Here is a 13,904-nt window from a genome sequence, read left to right on the forward strand (position 1 = left end):
TGTAAATAGTGAGTCTATTCAGCGGTGTGTGTATATGTTTATGCATGTGTGTGTGTGTGTGCACAAATATCTGCATATATTCAGGGTGTGTGTGTGTGTGTGTGTGTGTTGGCCTAAGAGCACAGAATCCAGATGTTAATTTTAGAAAAAATTGTGCTCTTTTCACTGAGGCTTATTTTAAGATCCAGTCTTTCTTTTCATTTTGTTAGATTAGGAAATATGCTCTGCAGCCTCCAAGTTAAAATTCCTATTTGTGATTACCTCACCTCGAAGACATAGAGCTGAAAGGAAAAATCAGTGCCTTCCTGTACCTAGGACTTTTCTTTCTTTCTGATGATATGATGATATACCTTCGCTAGGAGAAATATCAATGCCCCCAATGGTAGGTTTTGGTTTGGTTTAAAATTCGTAACACATGAGGGGTCATATGGCATAGGTTAGCATGTCCCGCACAGAAAAAGTTTTATTTATTTACTTATTTTTAAAGATTTTATTTATATGAGAGAGAGACAGAGCACAAGCAGAGGGAGAAGCAGGCTCCCCGCCAAGCCAGGAGCCCGATGTGGGACTCGATCCCAGGACCCTGGGATCATGACCTGAGCCAAAGGCACATGCTTAACCGACTGAGCCACCTAGGCCTCCCGAAAATCAGTTTTATTTTACCAACAAGTCTTTATAATGAAAATAAACAAGTGAACTAACAGCAATAATTATCATCTCCACTTTTCTGGCAGGCTTTTATATAAATAAACCGAAGAGAAAATTTCCTGCTTCCGGTGTAAGAGACTTAACGGCAGCGGACCAGACAGCAGCGGACCTTGCTTAGATGAGGAGCTGCGGTGGGTCCCATCTCACTGCTCTCTTTCTTTGGAACTGCAGCCAGAGGTCAGCCCAGCTGAACAGCAGTTCAGAAAGAGCCATTAACACCACACACACTGACACCCATAGACAACCACACACATCCCAAAAGAAGAAATGCAGGGACCAGATAAGTATCCTACCCTGACACCATGCCTGAAAGAATGAAGGACGGAGAGTCAGGTTCAGTGGCTTCTTTCTTCCTCTCAACATTCAGATTTTTAGTAGACCCGCTGCCTATTGTAAAGGGGTGATGTATTCAACTTGGTCAATGTGAGCAGGCTAGAGAAAAATGTGGATTAAGTTACATCAGAAACACTCCCCACTAGGTTAACACATGGTTTCTTGAAAGTGACTCTGCGCCCAGGTTCTGATCCTCAGCAAAGATTTAAAGGTTCTTTTGTGAAGAGTAACCTGGCAGAAAGAACACATCCAGTACTGAGGAGGGCATTTAAATCACATGGGGGAGAGGGAGAGGAGACTCCATCTGCTCACTTCCAGAGACTCTGGATCTGTCTGTTCCATAGCATGGCTCTATCTCCAGCCTGACTTTTTTTTTTTTTTTTTTTTCCCTCCATCAGTGGAGTGGATCTCTTTGTGTATCTCCACATATTAAAATCTCCTGGTGAGGTTTTAAAAACTACTACTGCTAGAACCTCACAGTTAGGGACTCCGACTCAAATGGCTGGTGTGGGGCTCAGGCTTCAGTATTTAAAGCTCCCCAGCTAACTGTAGCAGCACTTCCTTAGCTCCTAGCACAAAGTCAAACTCAAGGTAAGTTCCCATTGAATGCCAGCTAAAATTGGTTATCAGTGTGCTGTGAATCAAACCAGAGTCACTGCTTTTAAGTCTATGTCATTTAAAATAGATGCTATTTGTGTCTCTGAGCATTTTAACGGGGCTTCATGCCATTCACAGCTGCTCATATTGAGAAGTTTGCAGTTTTTCACAGCTCAGTTTTACAGACATCTACTAGTCCTGTTACGTTCGGTAAACTTGCCTCAACAAGCTAAGAGAAAATGCCCAAATTTAGCACTCCTACTGTTCAGGAGAGTGTATTTTGTCTTTCTATAACTGCTTCAATTCCAGCACTTAGCAGGAAGGCATTTAAATTTTTATTGTATTCCTATCTATCAGAAAAAAGAAGGATTTACAAGTTTGACACTAAACAATCATAGATGGAAGATTTGAAGTAAGATCACACATTTTACACTGAAGCATAATGTAGCTATCACTGAATGCCGACTGACACTTAGGGACAAAAATCCAGCCAACTTTCCCTGTGACTTTAGGGAGAATGTAACATATTCATTAAAGAATGCCCCACAGAATTTCAAATGTAAAATACAATATAATCATATAGAGAAAATCCTTCAAATTTGGTAATAGAAATTTCATTACACTGCTGAGAGAGAAAATTGCCAGTTTGTAATTATGCCTCTTTCTCCACAGGTATCACTCATTACAGAAACTGGAATAACATCATGGTAATGAGATTCCTAAACAAGAAAGTAGTAAAAACACATGAGCACATATCAGATGACCCACATTATGGATAAAATATAGTTTGCTCGCTATTGTCATGATTTTAGTTTGTTCATAAATAGAGCAAACAATATAAGAAAAGCAGAAAAGGCTGCCGATTTAAATTTTACCTATTGATAAAAATATATTTGAGAAAGCATCTCGAAAACTCCAGGAGCAGCCCCAATCCTGCTTGCTTTGTTTGCTTCTAGGAAGTCCAAGTCTGGCCTTCTGGTCCTTAATTGACAGTCTGCACCCACAACACACCATCATCTGTCCCAACTGCCCTTTCTCTTCCCCCTACATCCTTCTCTCGTGCCTTCTATGATTTCTGTTCCATAACCAGAGAACTTTCCTGTATCTTTTACGTCGTCTTGGAATTCTCTTTATTTCCTAGCCTTAAGAATCATCTGAGAATCTTTTAAAAATTCCAAAGCCCAGGCTATGGCCAACACTAATTCAATCACAATTTTTAGTATTTTTTTTTTGAAATTCCACAGGTTATTCCAATGTGCAATTTTAAGAACCAGTGACTTACTGGTTCTCTATGAGTTTTTTTCTAATACTTTTCAAAGCTTGTCCCTCTTTTTGACAGATGCCTGACAGAATTCCTACTCTTGATTAAACCATGTCTTCTAGAAAAAAAGTCACACAATTACAAGGCTGATTCAATCTACAGTCTTGATTACAATTCTGAAAAGATCATTCAATATGACCTAGATATCCTACTATGGTTCCCTAGTATTTTCATGCCTGGAGTGGTCTATTTCATGCTTCTACTTTCTTCTCAAACATCACTTATTCCTTCCGCTTCCAGATGATGACCTCATTTGAAAGTATAAAGCTATTGAACCCGAGCTACTTAGCCTTCATACAACTCCACTTACAACCAACCTGTACCTGTATCCAGAAACTGACATGGAAACAATGAGTTTAATTTGAATGAATGAGTGAGCAAATGAATCAATGAGTCCCACTGATTCCAGATTATTTCTGACATTTCAGTTTATGTATTAACATCTGATGTCATGGAGAATATGTGTTTTATGATTACAACATGAGTTTTCAGTTTCCTAGACTATTGTGTTATATTAGTGAAACGTTACCAGTTTTGTTGATTTAACTCTGCTAGTTCAGTATTTTTTAAGTGAGAAATTTGAATCATTTATGTTTTGAGCTATACCCAGAGAGTTATACGCAGCATTAATATTTCAAATCAAATGAAGGTTGTACTCATTTAGAAAGTGTTCTTCTATAACATTATCCCCAAGAGGAAGAAGAAAATGACACCAAGAAAGCAAGGCTTCTGTTGCAAGAATAATTCTTACTTTAGTTCAAAGGCTTTCTGAACAAGTGGAATATGAACATGACAGTACTGAAAGTGATGCATTCACTCTACATTTGAATCTCTATCTATATATGATAAAACTAAAGTAGATGAAGTCAAATCAGAGGGGAAAACAAAGCAACTTCCTTTGAAATAAAACTGGCAGTAAGCTCTCAATAAAAAGATTTCCCCCCCACCAAAAAAAAAAAGTTACTGAAAACGATTTTCTTAACATTATTAGATAAGATACCTACTTACCTGAAAATGAAGAAAATTATCTGGAGTTAATTGTTTGTTGTAACTTTCTCCATACCACCGCCTAGTCTAGGACAGGGTTACAAAGAGCTTTCTGAAAAGCCACAATATTTTTCACAAAAACCAGCTTGAAACTCAGGGATGGCAACGTTTTAATGCAGCTTATTTTTGAAACTTACATTTAAAGAATTATTAAATGATACTTCATTTTCAAAATTATGATTAAATTTTCTTCATTTTGTGTGGATACCTGATACTTAAAATTCCATTCTGCTTTGTCTGTCAGTATTTTAAATCTGGAAGATATGTGCTTCATGCTTAGATTTTAATTTATGCTGTACTCGATATTGTAAAATGTTTATGTACATTTATATTTAAAATTCGTGAAATAATGTAGTTTCTTCTCTCTAGAATCCTAAACAGTCTTTAATAAAAAACACTATCAATGCCATTATTTTGGCATTATATGAAATTAATACTGTAGTCGTCTTCCCTTATCTGCAGGGGATATTCTCCAAGAACCCCAGTGGATGCCTGAAATCACATAGTCCCAAACCCTATATATACTATATTTTTTTCTTATACATACATACAAACCTATGATAAATTTTAATTCATAAATTAAGTACAGTAAGAGATTAACAACAAATAATAAAATAGAACAATGATAACAATATACCTAATAAAAGTTAATGTAAAAAGTGATCTCTCCCACTCTTTCTCTCTCTTTCTTTCTCCATAAATCTTACTATACCGTGCTCACCCTTCTTCTTTCTGTGATGGTGTGAGATGATAAAATGCCTACTTGATGAGATGAAGTGAGGTGAATCACTTGGGCAATGTGACATAGCCTTAGGCTACTACTGATCTGTGAGGATAGGTCAAAAAGAGGATCATCTGCATCCGGATGGAAGTTAACTGGGTGGTAAAGTGAAACTGCAAAAAGCAGAACCTAAAGGGGGGGCCACTTTAGCAGTGTTGACTTCTTCCCTAGTACTGAGAACACTGGGCATAACAGCCTCTGTGCTTGCCTGGCCACACCCCTTTAGAGCAACTGCTGATGAGTCTCACAATGAGGTCATGTGACCACCCTCTGCTTCAGATGACTGGACAGGAAACAACAGTACTTCCAACATAACCACAGAGCTACTAGAAACCTGGGCAAAGTATAACCCTATCCTCATTTTTTTCTCCTTTGAATGGCTTTGGCAGTTTATCCACATGCAATTAACATATTGTTTGGTGAGGTTATCCTATGTGTACAGCAAATATTTTTTATTTTATATTTATTTTTAGCCATCTATTAAATATGCTTAACTAACCAGTGGTTACAAAGGGTAGCAAGACATATCCATATAGATTATCAGTGATCTTATGTCTTATTTTTCTAATATGTATTCTTTTAGTTATATTATAAATACAGAAAAAATTAAACCGCAAACCCATTCAGTCATCAACACTGGGTCTTTCTTGCTGAAGAATTCATGATATTTTAAAGTGATGACAACCACTTTTTTTTTTTTTTTAAAGATTTTACCTATGTATTTGACAGAGAGAGAAAGAGAGAGCACAAGCGGGGGGAGTGGCAGGCAGAGAGGGGGAAGCAGGCTCCTTGAGGAGCAGGGAGCCTGACGTGGGCCTTGATCCCAGGACCCTGAGATCATGACTGAGCCGAAAGCAGACGCTTAACCGACCGAGCCACCCAGGTGCCACAACAACCACATTTTTTCATTCAACTTTCTAATCAATGAATGATCACTAAATTCATTTCCTTAGACCCAGTTTTTTTCATTTATTTGAAGTTTAATATTTCCAAATGACTTCAGCCTCACTCCAGTACATCAGTCCTGTTCCTACTTGACTTCTGATTTCATTGCAGGGCTTCCTTGTGCCTTTCTATCTACCTTTGTCTAACTGAAGTTACTCATAAGTTCCACCAACAATCTCCTAACCCAGTTTCCTACATGTTTATATGACATTTTCTGTTTATCTCTATCACTGTATCTAGCGCATGCAGTAGTACAAAGATACTTGTCTGCTTACTTGTCTGTAATCCCTTTTGGGTTTTGAGACCTTGAGGGCAAGACCTATTTTTCACCTCAGAATATCTACCACTTATCAATGCTTGGTACACAGTGGATACATATAAATGTCTGAAGCATGAAGGAATTTTATAAATTGTGTTAAAACACATTCTAGAAGGTGGTATGCATATGTTAAATTTATAGTTTATATTGATATATATATATATCAATTTACTAACTTTTAAATTGAACTTACTTTAAGTCAATCTGCCTTCTTTCTTTCTCTCTCTGTTTCTGTGTACATAGAAGTTCTCTGCACAGGTATGCCAGAAAAATATTAAGTTTTATCTAATGCCCACATAGACTAACACATGAATACCATATAGTAGATACATAATAAATGTTAACCGATCAATATATATCCTAGAAATCATCCTAGAAATGAAAACTAGCTGAGGTAACCCTCAGACCCCTTCATACGTGAAAGCTAAGTAAGGTGTTTTGGCAGCAACATTCAGTAAATGTCACTATGAATTAAAAACAAAAGAAGTAATATTTACTCTTAGACTTACTACAGAAATGGTTTAACTTACCACATGTATCAACTTGGAAAATGTCATCTGATTTCTAACAAAGAATTATTACATTTACTCATGTCTTAAAGAGGAAATGAATGAAACATTTTAAGAAACTTTTATTTTTAACCATGTACCATTAGGCAAGAGTCTAAAGAAATACTCTTAGATGGAATTGGAACATCAGTATTCAAGACCTATTTATTTAATGTAAAAATAATATTAACAATAGTTAACAGTAAATTTAATTTTAAATTCAACTAACTTAATTTAAATAAAAGTTAATGATGAGCTATGTGCCTGGCAATATTCTGAGTCTTGTATCCATATTAAATCATCTCACCCTCAAAACAGTCGTGTAGGGCAGGTGGTACTCCATTTTATCACTGAGCAGACAAAGGCCCGGAAGGCAATGCATCCTACCCAAGTCACGCATCTAGAAGTCTTGGATTCCCACTCAGAGAGCTTTCTTAACCGCTTTGCTCTACCTTTTCCTAAATGATATTCATTAATTATACTATGATGGCTAATCTACATATTGATACAAGAATTTCTTTAAAAATTTTCTCAAATTGGAAATCAGAAGAAAAAGACAACCAACCAGCTGCTGTATTTTCTAGCTGTACAACATTACGCACGTCCCTTTACCTTCACGAATTGCAGTTTTGCCAAATGAGACTTGGGACATTGACCTAGCACACCTTAGTACTCCTCTAACTTTTTCCCAAGGTTTTTTTTAAACTAAGACATGATATAGAAAAAAAAAATTATGAAGATTAAGTTAGATAATGCATAGGAAAGTGCTTTGGAAAGTGCTGTAGAAAGCACAGAATGCCATGTCAATATAAATTTACCTTTATTCATATTTATTATTTTAACTCTCACATGACGAATGAAATATAAAAATATAAACATAATTTAGCCATCCCTGCTCCCCTCTCCTGTATTTGATTCTTACAGATGACTACATGGTATTAGAATAAGAAATATAAGTCTATTTATTCATAACCAATTAAATAATCTAGCAAATAAAAAATTCATGGCAAATATTCCTCTGCTTTAACCAGAGTGAAAGAATCGTTTTGAAACTCAAAATTAGGAGTATATAAGACAAAAAACCAGCAAAACAAAACAAAATCAACCAAACTGGTATCATTCTCAGAAAATCAGTACTGATCCTAATGATTTGTGATGAACAGCACACATGTCTAAGTGCCTAATGAATTTATGTAAACATGTTTTAATAAAAAAAACTGTAAGAACGTGTTTTCTTCTCTTAACTTATTCTTCCTCTACTAAAGAAAAATAAAAATTCCATAAAGCTAACAAGTTTAAAAATGCCTAAAACATGAATAAACAACCAGGTTGCTCCTCAGTATCGAAAAATTTCTTAAATTGATCTTTTTAAATATTAATTTCTTATATGCCACTTGAAAAAAATTACTCTGCTTATTAACTACAACTGGTGATTGCAGCTAATGAACTACTGCTAAAAATATTACAAGGTAATATTTATCTATTTATTATATACATAGACATTGATCTGCTATCCTTTTTTTTTTTTTTTAGAAAAATGTGAAAGCCCTGTGATGTGCTAGATGCTGTGCTAGTTGCTATTAGTTCCTGGAGATAAAATAGTGGATAAGCTACAGATGACCCCTCTTTTCACTGAGTCTTAAATTTACCAAGGGAGTTATATATTTAATAGTTTTTCAAATGTAATTTTGTTAAGTGCCATGAAAGGTAAGTATAGGGTAATATAAAAATGTATGACAGGGAAAACTAACATAGCATGAGGCTTTAGGAAAAGCTTCCCCAAGGAAATGAGATTTGCAGATGAAGGATTTGGTCAGGTATGGGAGGGAGCGTTTGAGTGGAATGACTCTCAGAAAGGAGAACTGCAAATGTATAGAGCTCAGAGTTGAAGGAGGTTGGTACATTCAATGAACTGAAAGAACGCTTGCTTGGCTGGAGCAGAGTGATCAACAGGGAGACCCACAGGAGACCATTCATGCGAGCCTTACAGGTCAGCTGGAGGACACTAGTCACTGAAGCCATTAAGCAGGACAGTGACATGATCAGGAAATGGAAAAAAAAAATATTTAAAGTCATGATAGCTCATAGGGAAATACTAAACTTCATAAAACAACATCAATAATCAGAAATTATAGAGCTCCTTAAGATTATTGATTTTAATGTCTGTAGAGAAATGCTAAGATTTAGATAATAAGACAGAGGGAATAAAAAAAAAGGTGTTATATTGGTGTTAAGCATTAGGAGCCATTTGTTTTAAGGACAAAAAAATAAAACTTCAAAGATCCCTTAGTCATATATCAAAGAATAATCCCAAGATTATATTTGATACCACAAATATGCTCACTTTATAGACCTTACAGAAACAGATGTTAGAAATAATTATGTTTTTTATTGTTACTATTTATTGTTACTATGGGAAGAGTTTTCAAAACAGAACAGATGCTCAGCCTGCCTTAGGTGGAATATATACAGTTAAGGTGATTATTAATATAAATACTTCACATAGTTTATTAAATTACTGAGATTTGTTAATGTCCTAGCTGTCCATGACCCATTTTTACCCTCATGTAATATACACCAAGACTCAGGAAATAATTTTTTTTAATATTCTAAAAGATTTTATTTATTTATCAGAAAGAGCGAGCACAAGCAGGGGGAGATGCAGAGGCAGAGGGAGAAGCAGGTTCCCCACTGAGAATGAGCCTGACGTGGGGCTCGATCCCAGGACCCTGGGATCATGATCTGAGCCAAAGGCAGACGCTTAACCGACTGAGCCACCCAGGCGTCCCAGGAAATAATTCTTAATATGAATTTGAATCAGATCTTTCTTATTTAAAAGTTATCAATATTAATTTAACTAAGGCTGTTAAATCTCTGTCATGTGTAGTCTGTTTGACTCTGATGCTTGCCTGCAGGTTCTGTTATGTGCTATAGGCTAGAACTGTCTTCAACAAAGGATGACAGTCTCAGGAAAAGGACTTTATTAAGTACTTCAAACTACCCACACTCTCCACTCATTAGGTATAGGCTTCTAAGTTGACATTGCCTACACAACGTCAGACTAGAGCAGTAAACTGAGCCAAGATTACTAGAATTCTTTTCTTCTTTTTTAAAGGATCTTTTTTTTTCTTTTTAATTATTTTTTTTAAGCAGGCTCAATGCCCAGTGTGGGGCTCAAACTCACGACACTGAGATCAAGGGTTGCATGCTCTACTCACTGGGCCAGCCAGGTGCCCCAAGATTACTAGAATTTTTGAATGCAGTGGGTTTCAAGAATTAATGGCATAGGACTGACTGCATAAACCTGGAGATTTTATTTTGGTTCTCTGTTTGGAAAACTGTTTTAGTTTCCACACATACAAGGAAGCCCATTCCATTTCTTTTTAAGCTATTTTAGAGTGTAACAACTTCATGAACTGTTTTTGAAAATGAAATAAAACACTAAAAAAACTTCGCACTAACCCCCCACTTCTCCTTACTTTACATGGTAACATATTTACACAGGTTCATAGACCCTATCTTTTTATCAGGATATAATTGAATAAATTGATTGTGCAACTAAGGCCTTACCTGAATGGCTATATTTGTGAACAATGTTTATTGGGTCAGTGAAGACCAGTTGCTTTTAAGGAACTGAGGCTGATTTTACTTATGGATATAATGCCTGCAAACTCCACTCAGGGAACCTGGCCTGCAGCCGGGCTGGCTCATTGCAGTCTCCCATGTCGAGAAGGTCACTTCCGGACAGCTTGGGACTATTAACAAATTTTGTTGATCCTAGGAGAGGAATACACCCAAAGGTATAGGCTATACAGGTGAAATATGGTGTATAGTTTATAGGGGTGGGCTTCCTAACCTCAAGTTAGCAAACAATAGAAACTGATTGCCTGATTGATTGAATTAACAACAGAGACTTTTAAAAGTCCAATCTGAGGTTCCTTATACAAATTTCCAGATAGAAATGAATTAATTTGAAGCTCTAAGGCTTTCACTATAGAAAAGTAAGTCAGCCTCTCATATACATTTCCCAGGCTTTCTGTCTCTCTCTCTAGTCTAAAAACTGGTGAAATCTCTTAAAACTTAGAAATGCTCAAATGACCGTTGTTGACCAAATAGAACAGAAAATATTATTTGTTGACTTCTATATCTTATCATTCAAGATCCTTAGGACAACAATGACCTTTGAATATTCATAGTTTTCCTATTTTTAAAATAAATATATATAAATATTTTTGTCTATCACAATATCCTTTGCCTTGGTTTTCACATTTATAATATAAACATACTGGTGTACAATTACCTCAAAGACCAATAATTTTAGCTTGATATGTCATGCCATGACAATTATATCTTTCTTATGTTTAATGTGCGAACACTAATATAATAAACTCCAGTGATTAAATTCAGAATAATTCTAAGTTTTAAAAATAGTTCACCCCACTTGTTGACAAAAACATTAAATAAAATGCCAGCTATTAGACTACTTTTGCTTCATGTATTAGTATAACAATGATTTTACAGTAATTTAATTTGTGCAGCTTATATAACACAGTGTATAAAAGAAACAAAGTTGTAATTTTGTTTTAAATCTGAACAGTGATTCAAACTATTCTACATGACTTATGTCATATGTAATATTAGTTAACGTTCTGAACATAGATGGGGTATGTGTTCAACTCATACTTACCCATAAAATTGAGATAGCCTTCTCCGCCAAGAGCATGAGTAATGAGTCGAATCATTTTATGAAGCTGTATTCCACGATCAATAACTGGAGTAAATGGGGTCAGAACACTCATGTTGGTATACATTTCAGAATCCATCAACCAAAATGCCAGTGTCTTGTCCCCAACGAGTGCCTATGGAAATAAAAGTCACTGAGATAAATGCAAGGAATAGGTACTAAGCAGCTGTGATTTATACCAGAATAACACATGATTACATGGGATGGGAAAAGATGAAGGAGAGGTGTTTGAATTATTAATTTCATGTGTTTTTCAATAGTTGCTTTCTATGTAGAAGGAGAACGGGTAAAATCAGGTGGGCTGGTCAGAGTTCAACACTATTTTCAGGATGGATTTTTATTTTTAAAGAGCTTGGTGAAAACTCAGGATAAGCCACCTGAATATTTGTTATACCTGAGCTGATGCTTCAAATTCTCTGAAATTGGAATAAATATTTATTATAATGTTGAGAATACTAAACAAATTTTATTTTTTTAATTTTTTATTGTTATGTTGATCACCATACATTTCATCATTATAAATAAATTTTAAAAATAGCTTGCATTACCATGATTTTGTTTGTTTTGAAAGAATGGAAGACTTTCTTAAAAATCATTTATATGTATATGTATTTATATTTGTGTATATGTATTGATATATATAAAATATGTACATATATATAATAAAATGGACCCTATTCCCCTTCAGCAGAGGGCTGACAGCTTTTCCTTAAAATGTAAAATTTGCTTTCTCATTGAATTTGGTATCTAATCTAAAAGTAGTTTATTTTATACGAGAATATAACAGTTGATAAATGGGGCAGGTAATTCAGAAACATCCTAAGTAGCAGAAGAGAGGCTTCTTAACAATCTGAATTATTTTAAGGGCCAAAAAAAGAATTGGCTCAGAATATGGTTCCTGGCTAAGAATTTTCAGAGTTTGATTAGATGGTAATTGTCATCTATATTACTTGAGTTCAAACTATTTCACTTTATCAAAGTAGACTCTTTGTTCTCTGACTTATAGATAAATATTTTAATCTAAACATATAAAGTGAATGTGTACAGTTATGGACTGAACTGTGCCCTCCCCAAATTCATGTTGAAGTCCTAACCTCCAATGTGACTATTATTTAGAGAGAGGGCCTATAAAGAGGTAATTGAGATCAAATAAGGTCATAAGAGTGAGGCTCTAATCCAATATGAGTGGAGTCCTTATATGAAGAAGAAGAGATACCAGGGATGAGTGTGCACAAAAAAAGACCGTGTGAGAACAGAAAGAAGATGGCCATCTACAAGCCTAGGGCAGAGGTCTCAGGGAAAACTGAACCTGCTGACCCCATGGTCTCGGACTACCAACCTCCAGAATGGTGAGAAATAAATTTCTGTTGTTTAGACCACCCAGACTGTGGAATTTTGTTATGGCAGCCCTAGAAGACTGAAACACATACCAATAAAATGCAGCTTCAATCTGACATATAACTTCGAGTGCTATAGAAGCGTGACTCAATAGTAGGCTCCATTGTTAAAGAAGTTTGAAGACAACGTATATCTATTTGTTAAATAGTTATTAGGCAGTACTGGTTCTTTTTTTTTTTTTTAAGATTTTAATTATTTATTTGACAGAGAGAGAGACAGCACAAGCAGGGGGAGCAGCAGAGGGAGAGGGAGAAGCAGGGAGCCTGATGCGGGACTCGATCCCAGGACCCTGGGATCATGACCTGAGCTAAAGGCAGATGCTTAACTGACTGAGCCACCCAGGCGCTCTGGCAGTACTAGTTCTTAAAAACAATTTGTCCTTTTCCCTTGTTTGGAATTGTTCAATTATATTCTTACGTGTAACTCTTTATTTCTTTAATCTATGATTCTATTACAAACTTATTTTGATAACTTCTGCTTAGATTTTTACTATGATGTATATTTGTCTATATTACTCATTTTATAAATATACATCTTTATGATTTCATGAAAGATTTTATTTATTTATTTGAGAGAGAGAGAGAGAGAGAGCACAAGAGCAGGGGGGAGAGGGAGAAGCAGGCTCCCCAGTAAGCAGGGAGCCTGACGCAGGGCTCCATCCCAGGACCCTGAGATCATGACCTGAGCCAAGGCAGATGTTTAACTAACTGAGCCACCCAGGTGCCCTATTTTTGCTTTTAGAAAGAACTAGGAAACTTGCATCTTTTTGTATATTCCAACAATTTGTAATAAAAGGCAGAATTACCTGAATCTTTAAAGTATGAAATAAGTCTATAATTCGTTGTACATTTTGGGAAGAAAACTATAAAAATAATCTGTTTCATCTTCAATTTGTTTAATCCACTCATTTATTCTTTTATTCATTTATATCAAATAAATGTATCTAGAGAGCTCAAAATATGTTATAATTGCTAGGAGTTTGCAATATAAAGAATTTATACTGCATTTTAGTTTTCATATTGTTATGTATTTGGTGAGAGTTCCTCCATGGTTAATATTATCCATTTTTAATTTTTTAGATTTTGGTTCTCATTTTTTGTAGGTATTTATCTGATTTGCTCTATGGCCAATTTACGTTGAAAAGAAAGCCCTGTCCTGATTTG

At 35.5% G+C, this 13,904-nt stretch overlaps 1 protein-coding gene across 2 annotated transcripts in view; it reads right to left on the reverse strand.

The window, feature by feature from the left end:
• Window positions 1-13,904, reverse strand: part of GBE1 (1,4-alpha-glucan branching enzyme 1) — a 279,362-nt gene that overhangs the window by 64,575 nt on the left and 200,883 nt on the right. For both annotated transcript variants that reach the window (XM_088024239.1, XM_028116733.2), the window contains exon 12: window positions 11,287-11,458. In XM_088024239.1, coding sequence (XP_087880365.1) covers window positions 11,287-11,458 — 172 coding nt within the window. The remainder of the gene's footprint in view (window positions 1-11,286; window positions 11,459-13,904) is intronic.

The sequence above is a fragment of the Eumetopias jubatus genome, unplaced genomic scaffold (assembly GCF_037043125.1).
Source record: "Eumetopias jubatus isolate StellerSeaLion01/CBP00866 unplaced genomic scaffold, mEumJub1_p1.0 scaffold_1, whole genome shotgun sequence".
In the NCBI taxonomy this organism is placed as follows: Eukaryota; Metazoa; Chordata; class Mammalia; order Carnivora; family Otariidae; genus Eumetopias; species Eumetopias jubatus.